The sequence below is a fragment of the Podarcis muralis genome, chromosome 2 (assembly GCF_964188315.1).
Source record: "Podarcis muralis chromosome 2, rPodMur119.hap1.1, whole genome shotgun sequence".
NCBI lineage: Eukaryota > Metazoa > Chordata > Lepidosauria > Squamata > Lacertidae > Podarcis > Podarcis muralis.
In genome coordinates, this window is record NC_135656.1 from 77,134,664 (window position 1) to 77,153,321 (window position 18,658).

The following is an 18,658-nucleotide window of genomic DNA, read 5'->3' on the forward strand; positions in this document are numbered from 1 at the left end:
AACATCACCAAAGTTAACACATTTGCTTCAGGAATTTCCCCAATTCTATTGTCATGTAAAACTTGCAGCTGCAAAGTGCTTTCCTCAAGGAATGTTTAAGTTCTGTTGGAATTCTAAAAAATCCAAAATGGAGATAACAACACAAAATGAAATGCATTTATCTCCAATGCATGCTCTGTAAGCAGAAATGAGCTTGTTATAATTGAATACACTTAGTCCAAACCAATAATCCCCTCCACCCCAAAGGGACATAGTTACTCACACATTTACTAAAATCAGTGAGATTTAAAAGTGCCTAGATTGTGCCCAAGACAATCATCACTGCTTATACCGATCTACAATAGCAAGATTATGGTAGTTACATGGAAGATTTTTAAATATTCACCATACATTTGACATGAGATCATGTTCATAAATTTTAAAACACAAGAATATGAATGCCCAGTTATAAAATCTTTCCAAGTTTTGTTCTCCATTTTATTTTGTCCATACACATTTTAACTTTAGCGTTAAAGATAATGAAAAAGAGGAAAGCAGCAAATATTAAACATAACAGCATATTAGACTCATGTCAACAAAGGGCCTCTTTAAAACAGTTCAACTACTACCAGCAAAAAAAGTCTGGAGGAAGTTCAGAAACATGTGAGAAGGGAGCTCTGAAAACACTGAAGATAAGGGACTGAGCCATCCCACTGATCTCTTCTTCCAAATGTATAATAAACATTGAAATTTAGTATTTTCACATTTAAAATCATGAGGTAGCAGACACACCCCTTGTAGTAATCATTACCCTCCTCAGTAACTCAGTTTCAGCTGACCTGCTTCCAACATGAACAGACTGACAAGGCCTTGTTTGTTTACCCCCCCCCCCCATCCCCAAACTTAACAGGTTTGCATTTAGGTATCATTTACTGGCCAGCGTAATAAAAGCCACTCTCTTTAACAAGCATGGAAATTTTTCCAACTGAAAATCTGGAAGGAGTAGGATGGGGGGAAAGCGATTTGTGCAATGTTTGTGTGTGTGGCAACAGAAAAACAGCCTTCCTGCCAAGTACAATTAGCTCAGTGGTGCCTTTCTTTCCTCGCTTAAAAACTAAGCCATTACAGCCTGTTCAAACTGCACGTAGGTTAAAAACTCAGCTAGTTAAAAAAAAAAAAAGCAGCGAAATTCTACCACTCCTGTGGTCAGGATCCATATGGTGGGGCGACGGGACATTACTGCAAAACTTGGTAACAAACAATTCTCTGTCAGGAAACGAGCAAACATGAGGGTGGGGAGCGGGGGGGGGGGAGAGAGAGAGAATCCACCCAGAAGATGACGGCCATGAAGTTGGGTTTCCTAGCGGCTGTGTGCATTTCTTTCTGCTACAGGCAGGCTTGCTTGAGGTGGTTCTTGAGGGAGGAGATGTGGGATTGTGGAGGGGAAGGGAAGGGGAGGCAGCCCTCTGTGTCAGAGCTTTCTCAGAGCTGTACAGGAAATGAGAAGTCAAACAAAGGGGCACTCTGTATTCTGTACTACAGGCACCCTTCCATCCCCGGAGCAGAGTCGTAAAAACTCTCCCATTGTGCCCGAAAGACAGTAGGCGACCCGAGAGAGAGAGAGAGAACACGTACACAACATGCCAACTTGCCATCCAGTCATTGTCACGCTACTACCCCCTTACACTCCCGTGTGGAAGGAAAAGAGCGCACAAACAACATTTATTTTCGAGTGGGGGGTGGACATCTGCACACAGGAAAGCTTTCAAAACGGCGAGACAGGCGTTAAACAATAGTTCCCTCAAGCAAACTACTTCCAAGTGATCAATGTCTCCCGGAGAAAACACAAAACTCCTGGCTTTAAAATGGGGGGGAGAGAGAGAGAGAGAGAAATCAGCATTTCCACGCAGAAAAGGCAGGCCACTGCCCAAATCAAGCAAGCAAAAGAGATCAGCACAAACTTACAAAGACATAACGCCGGAGCTTAAGTTACCTTCATATTGGCGGAGAATGCCAATATTGTTGTTCATCTTGTCCAAGTACTGGTAGTTCAACAGGTCCATCTTCATAAATAGCATTGAGTGGGCTAGCAAAGAAGACCAGCTTGCTTGCTTCCGCCCTGAACACCCCCCCAAAAAATCAGCGACAAAAACACGGGGGAAATGCTGTTGCGAGTAGCTCCTGGCTCTTTCCCGAGTTCCACAAGCTCAAGGCCCAGCCTCCGACTAATCAAAACAAAGTATATTTTTAAAAAAAACACAACCGAGTTTTTTTTTTAAAAAAAGGCAGGCAAAGGTGGGGAAATCCCCCTCAAAGGCTTCAGAAACGAAGACAGAGTTTGAAATGTATTGTGTCCAATTGCAATTAAAAATTGCTTACAGATCAGACGCCAAATTTCGGGCGGGGGAGGGGGAAACTGGAATGGCAAAGACTTCCTAGGACAAAGACATGCTAATTCTCCTCACAGCCCGCTGCAAGTTAACTGCACTGACATGCAGGCTATGCTTGGTATGACTCCTATGTAAACTAGCTTCCTCTTTCTAGCAGACGGAGATGACTGAGCATGCTCAGTGAATCCCTGGAGCTCTTCAAATGTCAGGGATATTTTCTGCACAAGATCAGTCTCTAAATGTATTGAGTGTTTGAAGGCAAGACAGGGAAGGAGGAGGAGCTGAAGACTGCACAGAAGTGGCCATGTCAGATTCTGCCCTTACTGGAAGCAGAGTTGCCGCTGCACAATTGAAAAAGAAATAAGCAGCAGCTCTTGCTTAGAGCGCTAGCTAGATACACACACAACTCCCCCCCCCCCTCTGAAAGGAGTTTTGAAATGGCTGGAGCAGAAGCCAAACACCTCTTTTAATTTTCTCACTGTTTCAGTTTAATTGTGCTTATAAGCTTTTTGCAACTCCAAATTAATCTCCCTTCAACTATGAAAACACGCTGTTTTTTTTAAAAAAAGTTATGTCTTTGTTACCATTAGATAAGCTGCCACCTGCACTTGAGCCAGAAACACATCAAGAGTCATAGAAACTTGTAAAAAAAAAATTTTTTTTAGTTATAAAGGGTATATTTTAGTATCTAAGGGTTTTACTATTTGATCGTTCTCTGCCTTGAAAGAAACAAAAGGGATTTCTCTCTCCACTGCTCTTATTTCAGGATGTGGTTTGTTTTCCTACACTCCAAACCTTGAACCTAAACTTTCCTAGTTGTTTATACAGATGCAAGCGCATCATCCCATGAGGTAGAGCATCCATAACCAGTCATTATATAAATCCTGAGCCAATAAAATTCAATCCGTTGCTTCCTCCATAGCAGATCAATGCCTTAAAACTAAAATTGGGGTCGGAGGGCAGGGTGGAGCCAGGCAGTGAGATATCCAATACTTTGACAACAATATCCTATGTATTTTATGTACTTCTTTGTCAGGTAAAATTATTTTAAGGAGCTGAAGGTTGCAATCCTAAGCATATTTGCCAGGATTTAATGGGACATTTCGAAGCAAGTATCGCTTAGGAAAAGAGAATTAAATACCAAGCTTCTACTGAGGCTGCCACTTATCACGCTTACACCTACATTTTACAAGTCAAATTTCTTCATTTGATACACGTTCAAAGAGAATGTCACTGTAACCCAAAAGCTGTTTAAATGCCTCTCCCAAGTGTAAACTTCTTAAAACACAATGTTTTGACCAAACAATGGGAAGAGCTTCCTGGGGTGGGGGTGAGGGGGAATACGAGTGTTCACCAGTGGAACAGAATGCCGCAGAAGATGCTGGATTCTCCTTCATCAGAGCTTGATGCCACATTGTGATGTTTATTTTATAAAGAAGATTGTCTAAATATGGTCTATTTTTCACGTTGCAGATAGCATGGAAAGCTTCAGTCACGGGACTCCAGCCAGAAAGGATGCAGGAAGTCTATTCTGGGAGAGTGCTTCCCTGGCCCACATTTTGTGTGCCCCCTTTGATTGGCTTAGGAAAAGGGGCATTGCTGTTTACTTCCTTGCTCAGTTCCCAGTTTCTAAATGTGGTCTCTGACCACGTCTGCTTGCACTGGAGACGGAAATTCACTGCAAGAACCTGGCAGCATTGCTCCAGCTACATCGAGGGCACTGCATAGTTCTGGATGTGCCATGTAGCAGATTTTAGGGTAGTAGTGCAAACCATGCCATTATTTGAGAACCAGAGACTTAGAAAAGAGATTAAGGCGCTTTTCAAAAGGCTTCTAAAAAGCAGTGGAAGGGGTAGAAACAGCCAGTTATCAGAGTCCTTGAAGGAAAAACAAGTAGTAGTGTTAAAGTTGAAACAAGACAAATTTAGTCTGGATATCAAGGAATGCTTTCTAATTGCATGAAACAATTCAGCAATAAAACAAGTTTCTAGATAAATGGGATCTTCTGGCCTTGAAACTTTCTTAAAGGACATGGATTGAGAAGCTATTGGAGGCAGTACTGTGTCTAGGAGTGCAAACTAAAATTCATTGTAATGCTTTGATCCTAGATTTAAAAGTCTTAAACCAGAATCAACCAATATTTATAGTCTTCCAAAGGAGGTGTGCAGAAATTTAGAGGAATATGACCAGCACATGGATTTTTTTGCTTTCTACCAGAAGGTATTCCAAGAATCCCCTTCCCCCAGTAGCTTTTAAAATTCTCAAAGCTTATTTTTTTAAAAGATGGCAATATGAGGATTTAAGATAAAAAAATTTCAAAGGGGAAATGCTTCTGGTGAACAAACTCAGTTTTGCACTCCTTAAAATACAAGACTGCAATTAAGGTATCAAAAAAGAAATCATCTAAAAAAATGAAACTTGCAGACTACTGCTTACTTCCTAGTTTTCAAATAACATGTCTATCCAACTTTTCAATGCTATCTTCTGTCCCCAGTGCACTCATTTTACTTATGATTGTGTCTGTAGAGAAGTATCAAAAAGCCCTGTTCAATCCCTTCTCCATCCAAACTCCCTTACCAACCAATCTAAAGAAATTAGATTTGTCTTGTCTGACTTTTTATTATTATTATTTTATTAGTATACTGTAAGTAGCTCTGGCAGCATATGAGGGTATAATAAATCATTAGGCTCTATAACCATGGGTTCACACTAGAAGGTTGACTTCTTCATAAAGGCAACTAACCTTTTCATAAAGGTCATTTATTTTGAGGGTCTCTTGATCGTTTGGTTATTTGGTCATAGTTCTCTTATTGGGTTGTCTGAATTTGCATTTTCAGTTTAAAATTTACCTTCATAAAATCAACAATCCTAAGTTTCTTTCATACTGTTTTTATTTCTAAAACTGTAGAGCATCTTGCAGACTAGTATCTCTATAAATTTTAGCTAACCTTTTTTTTTATGCATTCATGCTATTTCTTTGTGGGCTTTGATAATAGCCTGTTTTCATTTGGTCTCCTAATAAGTTTTCATTTACTTTGGGACTACACCAGTGCCCCACCAGCATCAATGAATCCTCTGCACTCTCAGCAATTAAGCAGAAAGCAAAACTCTATCAGTAGAAACAAACAGTTGCAGCAACACTGATGGCTACTTCTACAACATGCCTGGCAACTGGGACCCAAGAATCATCACACCAAGTGCGGAACACATCTCTACAGTACCCAGGTTGGGAAGGCACCAAAGACCAGCAATGTCAGACACACCATGATAATAACATGAATGAAATCAACACCCCCACCCCACCCCTCAGTATCTCCTCTTCTTATGATGCCTCCATGCTCCAATGACTCGAGGAACAGCAAACTGACACCTGTCGCCACAAGCTTCATTAGGGTCCTCAGTTAATCCCCTGACGACAAAAACAAAGAACGCCACTCAGAACTCAGACAAGCATTTTGCCAGGAACAATCCTATGGATGAGAAAAGAAAGGCGTGTTCTGTTCTAGACACAGCAACCAGCCCTGTCCGTAGGACAGTATATAGGACATTTGTCCAAAAAGCAAAAGCTACGCCCACCCCAGAGAAAGGCTCAAGGCTTGCTGTGGTATCAGGCATTCCACACAGACAATGCTGTAATTGGTGTCTGCACAAGAGGAAAAAGCAATTTGCAAGCGAGAGGGAAGAGAGCCAATTGGACAAGGAAGAATGCACACTGTGAAAGCAGGTCTAGTGACAGCATGGCAAGCTGGATGCTGGCACACAACCACTTAAATCCTTGACAGATTTAAATATGACCCCCACAAGGGCAAAGCCTACCATACATTCCAATAGGGAGGGGAAAGAGACAGAAAGATTAGAACTGTGGCTCCTCACTACACAAAGCAAGCAAGACATTGCAACGTGCACATACTTTACCCTTCTGCACTTCAAAGGACCCACAAGGTAGCAAACAACAAGATCAGCAGAAGCAGATTAAAACTAAAGCAACTGACAACAACAATACAAATGCTGTTTTGGGGGGGGGGATAGGCACCTCATGAGAAGAGAAGACTCCCTGGAAAAGACCCTGATGTTGGGAAAGATGAAGGGCACAAGGAGAAGGGGATGACAGAGGACGAGATGGTTGGATAGTGTCTTCAAAGCTACCAGCATGAGTTTGACCAAACTGCGGGAGGCAGTGGAAGACAGGAGTGCCTGGCGTGCTCTGGCCCATGGCGTCACGAAGAGTCAGACATGACTAAACAACTAAACAACAAAGGCACCATTTTCAAAGTGTATCCAAAGTGAAGCAACATGCAAGAGTAAGAGCCTTTTCACAGGAGGGAGCATTACTACCAAAAAAAGAATAATCGTCGTAAGTATAATCATGGTTGTCCTCCAGGCTGCTTCTGAGCCCAATTCAAAGTGCTGTGTTGACACTGTCAACTCCTAAATGGTCTGAAGCACTGCACCTTTTAAGGATTCCACTCAGCCACCTGAATGTATTGCTCACTCTGGTTATTCTCTTTGTGTCAGCCTGCCACCTAAGGAGGAGAATTATAGACTGGATCCAGTGGTTGCTTTGCACAGACATGGTACCTGATTTTCACTAATCCACACTACCCACTGCAAACTGAGGGAGGTTACAAGCAGAAGCATTTTCCACTAGTGCAGAGCTACCACTGGACAAACCCTTGATGTATTCCAAGGGTCAGTGACTAGTATAGCAGTTGCATTTCTGAACACTCTTGAACAGCAGCACCATACAGCATGTACCAGTATGGCTATTACTAAGGCAAATGGGATAGAAACAGGACACAATCATTCAGTGAAAGGGCGTAGGTGGCATAATAATCTTGGGGGGGGGGGCCTGGGGGGCACATTCCTGGCCACTGCCACCACCCAGACATCCAGAAGCAGCACTAGATGCAGGGACACTGGAAGCGGACAATATCTAGTCTCACAGGCAAGAGATACATTCACAAAAACGATGCACTGGCAGTTTAATAATAATAATAATAATAATAATAATAATAATAATAATAATAATATCTTTATTGTCATTACCCCCTCTCGGGGACAACGAAATTACTTGACTGCTCCATAAAAACACTAATTAAAACAATACAGTATAGTACGGCAAGGAAGATTAGATGACTTTCAAAGTCCAGGCTTCCCATTCAGGGCCGAGATTGCTCTGGAGAAGAAGCTGTTCTTAAAACGGCTCGTTCTTGTCTTCATCGTCCTGTATCTCCGTCCCGACGGCAGGAGCTCGAAGAGACAGTGACCAGGATGCGATGGATCTTTTACTATGTCCAGTGCCTTCCTATGGCACCTTGTGGCATAAATCTGCTCTAAGGTGGAGAGTGGGCAGCCAACAATGCTCTCTGCTGCCTTAACAACTCTGCACAACCCCATCCTGTCCTGGGTAGTACAGCTTCCGTACCACACACATAAGCCATAAGTGAGCACGCTCTCAATGGCACAGTGATAGAAGGCAAGCAGCAGTTTCTGCAGAAGATGGTTTTTCCTTAGAATTCTCAAAAAGTACAGTCTCTGCTGCGCCTTCTTCACAAGCCCCCTTGAGTTGACACTCCAGGACAGATCCTCTTGTAATTCAGTGCCCAAAAATCTGAACGTTGTTACCCTCTCCACACAGACCCCATCAATCAAAAGTGGCTGGACATTGCTCTTCTGTCTCCTGAAGTCCACCACAAGCTCCTTTGTCTTCCTTGTATTTATGAGCAAGTTGTTAGCTCTGCACCACTCTGTCAGCCGCTCCACCTCATCTCTATGAGGCAGTTTCTCACCTTGAGGGCATAGCTCAGTTTAACAGGCTATGGGCTTCCAGAATAGGCTGTGTGGTGGGAAGAGCTGTACATCTATTTATCTGAGACAGGGCAGTGAGATATTGGATCACAGTGATTGACACATAGACCAACAGCCTTATCCAGGTAATTGATGTCACACACCAAGATGCTGCTAATTCTCTCAGTACGATTCACCTCATCCAATCACGCATCTGTCAACGTTCTGGAGCAAATTTGGCATAAGGTTGCTAGGGACCATAAATGGAAATCTCTCCCCCTACTTTGGGCAGCAATTGTCAGTGATATATTGCAGGGGGCAGGGGCAAGGCTGCAAGCAGCAGGAAAATTGCTTCCCTCACTACCTAGCCTTAAGCCCCACTATATGAAATCCAGTGTACCCAAAGTACTCATCCCCATACACACGCTAATAAACGTTATTGCAAAGAAGTTGTAAATTCCCTCTAAAAACCACCTTTAACATTTAAAAAATGTGCTTTGTCTGTTATTCCAAGGAAATGATTCCCACAGGCCTTATAAAATAATTCAGTAAGAATGTAACCAGTATGCATGAAGCACAGACTGAAATACAATCAGCACTAAGCATGTGTCATTGTGCAATGCGTTCTGGACATGAGAAAGACAAATACCAGCATCTTTCATAATCTACATTTATTGATAATACTTATTCACGTTAGCCAGAAACCACCAAGTCTTTCATTTCAGGATGTTGGTTGTTGCTTTGCACTACTGTAGCATTTAGAAATACAGTGGTACCTCAGGTTAAAGACGCTTCAGGTTACATACGCTTCAGGTTACAGACTCTGCTAACCCAGAAATAATACCTCGGGTTAAGAACTTTCTTTCAGGATGAGAACACAAATCCTGCTCCGGCGGCGCGACAGCAGCAGGAGGCCCCATTAGCTAAAGTGGTGCTTCAGGTTAAGAACAGTTTCAGGTTAAGAACGGACCTCCAGAACGAATTAAATACGTAACCAGAGGTACCACTGTACTATAAATATTTTCAACAGCAAACACAAAAAAGCCTCATGGCACCTTAAAAGCTATGATATGATAGGTTCAGTGGACTTGCATTCTTTTGTGTAAAAAAAAAAATTTGCCTTTGGCCAACTGTGTGTGACACATGGGGGGGGGGGGATGAATACTAATGGCTATGTATGTATGTATGTATGTATGTATGTAACACACACACACACACACACACACACACACACACACACGTTCCATTCAAATCAGACTTAAAAGAATGTGGGTTTCTTTTCCACTACAGTCATTACACAAGGCCAGCATAGCTAAAAAGATAATTAGCAGTAACTGCTGCTGTGAATGGGCTACTCTGTTCTTATCTTGCATACATTTCAGCTCAGATTAGTAATACTACAGACCTACTACTATCTCTTGCATTTTATGGCCTTTTGGGTCCTTTGTTTACAATCTCTCTCTCTCTCTCTCTCTCTCTCTCTCTCTCTCTCTGTAACCACTATGTAACTGCCATCTGAACATTACACATTATCAGATACATAAAGTGGCGCCTAGTCCATAAGAAAATTATGCCACAAGTCTTTGAGGTTCCAGAAAACTCTTCAGCAGCCCCTCTCCCCACTGTAACAAAGGAATTGTTATGGGAATTCTAGGACACATACAGACATCAATTTCCAGATATATATTTAATACAACACTGTCCCCTACAGGCAACTGGAAAGAACTGCAATTGCTTCCTTGGTTTTCGAGAACTAGTCTTTGTCCAGGAGCACTCTGTTAGATGTGTGGGTTTTGTGGGGAATGTGTGGAACAGGATTAGCTCATGGCTTTTCCCTCTGTGGCAGGAATGCACAACCCCACAGCATCTGTGAGGATCCGTGGAAACAGGCTTCAGTAGCATCAAGCCTCTGACAAGTCCCAGCTGCAGTCAGCCTCCAACAGGCGATTTTCCATGGGGAAAGTTGTGATGCAGTATTGGGTAGGACATCCACATGTTGTCATGCCCACATGTACTGCAGTGGAAGCATTCAAACTGGCTACCACGCTGTCCAGAAAACTGGCATCCAATAGTGCTGCACCCAATCTAAGCTGGGAAGGCAACAAAAGAGATTCCCTTGACAAGCAAAACCAGTAATATCACAACCTATGAAGACATGAAAGCCAGGTAGTATGTCTATCCTGTCTGATCCAAAAGCAGGGGTCACCAGCTGAGCACCCACTAGTCCTGGGCAAGATATTGATACATCACCCAGGACCGGTTTGAGGACCAGAGTGTGATGGCGCCTTCACCCAGCAGTATATCGCAGGGGGCATTTACCTGTGTGTTATCTTCTCTGGCTTCCTTCCTCTCTGCACTGGGTGGTGGTGGTGGTGGAAGCGGCAGTGGTTTCAGCCTGCCACCTCACAGAGCTGGGGCAGATGCTCCTTGTTCCTCCCTCCGCTTTTTAACATCATGATGTATCACTATATTGCGATGTTTGGCTAGAGATATATCACCATCCTGAGAAGCTGATATCGCCCAGCCCTAGCACCCACAGGTAACATGACACCTGCAAAAGCTTCACTGGCACCTTCAGGCACAGGCCTCAGACTCTGTACCTTCATATTTTTATTTTAAAAGTTCATCTATAAGCCCTTCTAGATGAGTCTTCTCTGTGTCCTAATATATTTGAATATTCAGATTTGTACTGCTCTCTTTTTTAAATAGAAAAACTATCCTGTTTTTAAACACACATATACAAAAACTCACTAAAAAAAACCTAGAGTCACATTTTGGGAACTTAATCATGCTGACTAAGAGTCAGGAATCCTTGATGTGTGTGTCCACATGCAAATACATATTTTGTTATACAGATATAGAGATACACACACTGATAAGGTCTTGGCTGTTAACAGATTTATGGCTAAGGTGACATTTGAAACAGGGACATCCTGACTCTTAGCCAATGCACTTCATGTCAACAGAATATGTAACTGAACTATTACCTACAAAAGTGTATATTTAAGAAATTGTAGTTATCTGAAGCAGAAAGGCAATGCCTATTACAGTAATTAGGTGTATTTTCATTAACTTTTTTCCTACTCTTATTAAGAAGTTTTGTTAAACACATTATGGGAGCAAGGAATTAGATCTTGCTCACAGACATTTAGATTAAGAAGATTAAGATAATACTTTTAAAAATAAGCTAACCCTCCCAGAAGAGTAATTCTGCCTGCAGTGGCAAGTGCAAGCAAAACTAAAAACCCTTTATCCTATAATATTCAAAGATTCAGCATAGTAAGAGTGATGCTGACATCTACTAAATATAGTAAGCTTTGTTACATGCCTCTTAGTTGTTGTTTTTTGCAAATACACTTTCCTCAAACCCAGTGGTATATTTCAAGATTGCCTCCTCTAGCCATGTATTTTTCTCCATTCAACTTCATTAGGAAACACTGCTTTTGCAAAATGAAGCCAGGGGATTGGTGCTGGTCCAAGACATTTTGATGCCTGAAGCAGAGCCCAAACCTTTCCCCATGCTAGGGTCAGCAATTCAAAACAAAATATTGCAGCATTGCTTGGACACTGATTTCTATCTTCACCTGTAATAACACCCCCCCCCCCAACACACACATATATTTTAAAAGGGCATAGCATGCCAATCAAATCAACCAAAGGCTTGGTTAAAAAGGAATGTTTTTGCCTAAAGGTGTATAATGAAGGCGTCAGGCAAACTTCCCTGAGGAGAGCATTCCACAAGTTATATCCAATGTGAGCCCTACTCACACTAGACCAAGTGAAATTAATGGACCCGAGTTATTCCTGTCCATTAATTTCAATTGCTCTGTTCTGTGCAGGACTTGTATTACATACAACTCAAACACTCTGGCTAATGCTTCTACTCAGTTTGCCAGGATCAGCTTAGGCCAGGAAAGGGAGTTCCTAGCCAAGTGGCAACCAAAAGCATTAGAAAGGAGCACTGTGTGTTGGATTTATAGTCCATGCACTAGAAAGGAATTCAGGAATACCATGGATTCTTACCCCTCAGGAGTCTCACCAAAGAAAACCTGTATATAGAAGACTTATCTTGTACAGTAGTGATAGATTACTCCTCTCAAGGAACCAACATTGTTATGCAAGAATAGAATCCTACTTAGAAAATGGGTTAAAATTCATCCAGCATACCAGTATCACCTGCAACACCACCTATTTTGCAAAGGGCAAAGTAAGGAAATATAATTAATGAAATACATAAATGATGAGAATTGCCTGAGGAATCAATTTCCTGGCTCACTACTATCTTTTGCTCAATACCACACCCTCTCCATTTAAAACAGTTTAGTAATTCATGAGTCTTTTCATGCAGAACTTGTCTGACCTGCTGGAACTACAGTGCACTGGAAAGCCAAGAGACAGTGAACAGAGTACCTCCTCTTTACAGTGATGTTCGTACATGCCTGTCTGTGCAGTCATAGGGAAAGCTATAGGGGTGAGCAGTCCCTCTCCTTTCCCTAGTATCATACAGATTCTATGAGTTCACGAAATGAAAGACAGCTCGCACCTTCTCAAAACCTACATTGTCCTTCTTTGTTCTTCTCGTTCCAATGTTGTTGCATAGTGCCTCCACTATTTGCAGCTTTTGGTGCCACCCCTATCTGCAGCGTCCAGCTGGAAAGCAAAGCAAAGCTGGACTAACTCCATAAACCTTCAGAGAAAGTGTAGCATCTGAAATATGTCAGAATTTGAAAACAGGTAACATGGGGTAGAATTCAGGTAACAAACATGACTTTCCTGCTCCTCCCTATGCCCCCTGAAATATGGTTGGGGTATCAAGAGTACTCCCAGAATGGGGGGGGGGGGGTGTTATATCATCTGGCAAGCTGATATGCTTGCGCAGATGGAACGCTGGTAATAACAGCACACCTTTTAATTCCACCCATGGCTTTTAAAAATGCAGCTTGCCAAAGTCAAGGGAGGAGGGGGGGGGGAAATACCAAGAAAAGCAGTAATGAAAGATTGGAGGTGAATTACTGATTTTGCAGCCTAAGGCACTTTGGCGGATATAGGTAGAGGCTGTACTGGAGCAACAGCACCCATAAGGAAGCTGAGTCAGAATTCCTCCTGGGGCTAACTAGAAGACAGAGACAGAAAGAAAACTGCTCTGACAAGTTTGTAGCAAATGTTAAACGAATGCACTGTCTTCACAAGTCAGCAGAGCAGAGACATTCTTGACTTCAATCTATGACCAGTCTATGCATACTCTAACAAGCAGCTCAGAACACAATGGTTCCACAATACCACACACCCCACTCAGTGTCGCGTAAGGAACTACAACTCTCTCCTTTAGAAGACTTTATGGGGATTTGATTCTGTTGAAATCATGTTTTTACCGGAGTAATGGGTCATCTGCAAGCTTTTGAATTTAGGATTAAGACACCTTCATGTCCTCTCTTATTCTCCTTCCAGTGTAAGTTCCACTGGCATGCAAACAAATAGGATTAAGAACCCTAACTAAATCAGAGCACAAATGAAAGTCCTACTTAACTGAAGAGTCCTGCTGGATCAGATCAAAGGCTCATCTACTCCAACATCCTTTTCTCACAATGGCCAACCAGGTGCCCATGGGAAGCCCACAAGCAGGACATGAGCACAACAGTACTCTTCCCATGTGTGATTCCCAGGAGCTGGTATTTAGAGGCATAGCAGTGAGAGATTTAGGCAGCCATCAAATACGAATAAACCCATTGGGATTTATTCCTGAGCAGACATGTAGAGGATTAAACTATTAAGCCTCAACTGAAGCATCTATTTTGTATGTTGTGTGTATTTATCCGCATTATATAAAACCAGGCCCAGACTTCTGGAGGCCCTTGGTATGGTGCTGCCAACTCCCCTACCCCCTCCCAAAATACACTCTCTCCCCCCTCCCCCGCAATGCAGTTGTGGAGTATTTTGCCCTCTCTTCTGCCACAGCAGCAGCACTGACCATCCTCCCTTCCCCATAGGTGGACAGTAGTGCCAGTTTTGAATGGAGCCAAGCTTGGTTCATGTCCACGGTTGTCACCTGCCACCTTAACTTATCCAAAATGCAATGCCCCAAGCCTACAGATCTATGGCCCTGCTAGTTCTTTCCCTAGGAACAGAACCAAAGTCTCAATTGGTCACCCAGGGCAGATCTCTGGGTCATGCGTTATGCTAGGCAACACAGTCAGATCAGAATGGTGGAAGGCCCTTCTGAGCCCCTCTGCCACTGCTAGCACTGTATAAAACTATGAACAGCAAGGCAATGACACTACTTTGGTTACAGTCCTTCTCCTGATGTATCAAAAGGACTATGATGCCTTTACACAAGTTGTAAATGTGGCTATCTTCCATGCTGATCGTTACCATAAGGCAAGAACACTCGGCTGGTAAAGGCCAGCCCCTTAACCTTTGCTTCATAATTGCCTCTCTGTGGTCCATGTGTCAACTGAAGTAATTCAAAAAGGGAAAAGTAATTGCTACACAAATCTTTGTAAGCCTCTGTACTTCTGTCATGTTCAGATGTGTGTTCAAGAGTAGTAGTAGTAACAGCTCCTACTGCTCACTTTTTGCATAGTTTCCTCATGAGTAATCAAGGTGACTTCAGCATAGCGGAGCACATGAATTACACTTCATATTACAGGGGTAATTGTTAGAAAAGCCATCTGCAGCACACATGACTCCTACCATTAAAAGTTCAGAGTAGAAACTTTTGAGTCATGGAGAACAGAACTGAACAGAATCTCTGTATTTCAGCAAAGAGACCTTCTTTGTGATGTTATGTTTTTACATTTTACTTCTCACCCTATTATTAAAATTCAAGTATGCTTTGAAAAAGAAAGCATTCAGACATCTCCCACATTTTAAGTTATCATATTATGTTTTTTTTACTATTTCCATTTCAAAACAAATGAGTCCAAATGTGTGTGCGCCTGCAGTGTTCAAGGGCAATTCTCCTGTCTTGCTTATTGATCTCAGTTCTCAACAAGTGTGGCCCTCTTGGATGGATGGAATTAGACTTTTGTGTTGAACTAAAAATGGTAGTTTACAAAGCTACATGTATTTATTCATAAGAATGTCACTTACAAACTGCAACATGAACCGTGAAACAGCAAGAAAAGTCACCTAGCTATTTGTTCAAACCCCAAAGTTATGCAATACTTTAATTAGGATGAACCAAAATGTCAAACTAGTGGCAAACTTTTGAATACCTATTTGTTGCTTATTGCCATACCACTTTCACCAGTGATGTGTATGAACAGGAAGCATAGATGGTGTTTCAAGCAGAGGTGCCTAAACATGGTCACAATGCCTCTCCTTGGTGGAAGGGTCACAGTGTTGCATGTGAACATGGCCACTAAGTCAAACTATGACTTACCATGAACAAGTATGCATGATGGCACCCAGGAAGAAAACCACAGCTGCTGAGACAGATCATGATTCTGCGATTGGACATCATGTTGAGTCAAGCTAAGGCTTATCTCTAGGTAGTGTAGCAGGAGAAGAGTGAAGTGGCAACAGTTTTCATCCTGGACAACAGTATGCTTGCATGTTGACAGCAAGCTATAATATAGCTTAGTATTACATGTGAATCAAACCAATGCTTTATGCAGCCCAACAGTGTAAACAATAGGTTATGTGCCTGACCATTAGGACATATCATTGTACATTTTTCACTATGAAAATTAACTTTAGGAGACTGCAATTTTGAGCACAAAGTGGCAGGGGAGGGGGATTCAAACCCTCTCACTGCCCTCAGTTTCTCCATTTCAAATACCTCCTTCCAAATCCCACATCTCTATACCCCAAAACTTTGGGCCACTCGTACTCATACATCCATCTAATTAGCAGGCCATACCCTAAAAGAATCCAGTTCCTTATCTATGTTCTATGCCTTCTGTTGGATAGTGCATGTTCAAAAACAAAAATATATGCCACTGTAGCATATAGGGCTTATAGGGCATATGAAACCTTAGAGGGCATTGGTGATATGTATCATTAAGAATAGACCAGAACATATTTAAGGGTGCAGAGATATTCAAATCCCAGTTCCTTATTTAAACTATATCTGTACCTTCGGATCAAAAAAGGAACTACAATCTTAAAATAAAGAACTGGGAAGCAACTTCAGCTTAATGCTCTAGCACGGGCAGAGTGGCACGGATGAGTGCCAAAGGTTCTTCTATTTATTGCATCACACATTTTGTGAAGAATTTTTAAAGCATTTGGTAGAAATAACAGGCAGGAATTAAAGAACCTTTTAATGAGGGTGAAAGAGGAGAGCGCAAAATATGGTCTGAAGCTCAACATCAAAAAAACGAAGATCATGGCCACTGGTCCCATCACCTCCTGGCAAATAGAAGGGGAAGAAATGGAGGCAGTGAGAGATTTTATTTTCTTGGGCTCCATGATCACTGCAGATGGTGACAGCAGTCACGAAATTAAAAGACGCCTGCTCCTTGGGAGAAAGGCGATGGCAAATCTAGACAACATCTTAAAAAGTAGAGACATCACCTTACCAACAAAGGTCCGTATAGTTAAAGCCATGGTTTTCCCAGTAGTGATGTATGGAAGTGAGAGCTGGACCATAAAGAAGGCTGATCGCCGAAGAATTGATGCTTTTGAATTATGGTGCTGGAGGAGACTCTTGAGAGTCCCATGGACTGCAAGAAGATCAAACGCATCCATTCTTAAGGAAATCAGACCTGAGTGCTCACTGGAAGGACAGATCGTGAAGTTGAGGCTCCAATACTTTGGCCACCTCATGAGAAGAGAAGACTCCCTGGAAAAGACCCTGATGTTGGGAAAGATGGAGGGCACAAGGAGAAGGGGACGACAGAGGATGAGATGGTTGGATAGTGTTCTCAAAGCTACAAACATGAGCCTGACCAAACTGCGGGAGGCGGTGGAAGACAGGAGTGCCTGGCGTGCTCTGGTCCATGGGGTCACGAAGAGTCGGACACGACTAAACGACTAAACAACAACAACATAACACACAGTTAATAACAGGCATTATGTGGAAATAATAAGCAGTTAACAGATACACGTCTTCCTCGTGGCTTGAATTGCACCGATGCATCTTTCTTAAAAACCAGTTGGGTTGTAAATTGGTATTTCTCTTTTTACCCTAGAGTCACAGTGATGGGTTAAAGTCTACCCCTCAGTATCAAATTCTGACATGACATCACAATGCAAAGCAGAAGGCACAGCTACTTTAACATTAAAATGAGCACATATACTATCTTCTTTTAGTCAGCAGTTCTTGGCACTTGTCTTCTTTCATTGCTCTAATACCCAGAAGTGAGCAGGAAAGGCAGGATAGTGCCCTGAACCAAATGAATGAGGATAGGTAAGCTGCAGGAGGAAGACAGGGAAGATTCAGCACTCATCACTTCCCATACGCCATTTGATGATAAAGAGAATGGGTCAAGACACGCATGAGGGGAAAATATGTTGCTATCATCAACACATCTATTTGCTATCTATTTGGCCTCAAGTTATGGGAGGTTCAAAACCAGTATGTTGCAATAAAAAGGGAACTGCGGAGGAACCACCAAAAAGGAGACTAATGCAGATTCATTTTGAGGTCAGGGATTGAAGTGCATTCTGTGCACTTGTGGCTGGAGAAGAGGGAGATGGAGAGGTCTCCATTAAGAAATCATAACTGCAACTCATGAATATTATTATTATTTTTTTTTTAAAAAAAGACTTTTCACTTCTGCACAAAGGAAGAAAATCACCACCTCTCTTCCATTTGAAGATGGGCAGAGAAAGGTATTGAAGTGTGAATATATTTGTGAACGTTTGCTCGAATGTTATGCAAACATGAATGGTCTTGGTTGCTATTAGTTTACTGGATAACAAATCCCCATTTGGTATATTGGCATTTATTCTTAAATAAACATAGGTGTGTGACTATTTTCACTTACACGTGTTGATTTTTAAACAGTGATTCATGATGGAAAGGAACAAAGCAAAGGGACTAATATGAGAGCATCGTATTTATATAAAATGAAAGGTGGTTCCAGACTTACTGGTTAAAGCTTATTTCAAATGACAAAAAGCACACTGCTTACTCCAAAGGAGTGGGGAACTGGATCAGGCTGGTGAGGTAGATCCAGATCTGGCCTATCCTCTGCTTTGCAGCCACAGAGCAGCAGCTGGCTCCACTCTAGAGCTCTCAGGTAGAGCTGCTCCCAGTGGGGCTCCCAAATGCAAGTGTTTCCCCCTGTATCTCTTTGGAGTTTGCTGCCCTGGGCTCCTTTGGGAGGAAGGGTAGGATAGAAATATAGTGTGCCATATTCCACTAGTGGAAGCCAGCACAATGATTCCCAGTAGATCAGTGGGACGTCCCCCTCATTTGCTCCCCAAATCTGCAGGAGGGTCGGGAGAATTCCCCAGAACAACACACAAGGGAAGGAGAGGTAAGACTGTTCTACTAGGCAAGCAGAAAAGACAGAACAATCTCCTTAGCATTATTGTTTATAAGCACAGAACTG

General features: G+C 42.3%; 1 protein-coding gene across 3 annotated transcripts in view; it reads right to left on the minus strand.

Annotated features, from left to right (window-relative positions):
- The window catches only part of VGLL4 (vestigial like family member 4), a 100,275-nt gene that overhangs the window by 63,884 nt on the left and 17,733 nt on the right, over positions 1–18,658 (minus strand). The window contains exon 1 of one of the 3 annotated variants that reach the window (XM_077924831.1): positions 1,973–2,535. The exons of 1 other annotated variant lie outside the window; for it this stretch is intronic. Coding sequence is in view for 1 of the 2 variants with exons in the window: in XM_028718895.2 (XP_028574728.1) it covers positions 1,973–2,057 (85 nt within the window). In the remaining variant the exon portion in view is untranslated. Of the gene's footprint in view, positions 1–1,972; positions 2,536–18,658 lie in introns of those variants that run through there. One more of the 3 variants, XM_028718895.2, reaches the window with a different exon arrangement.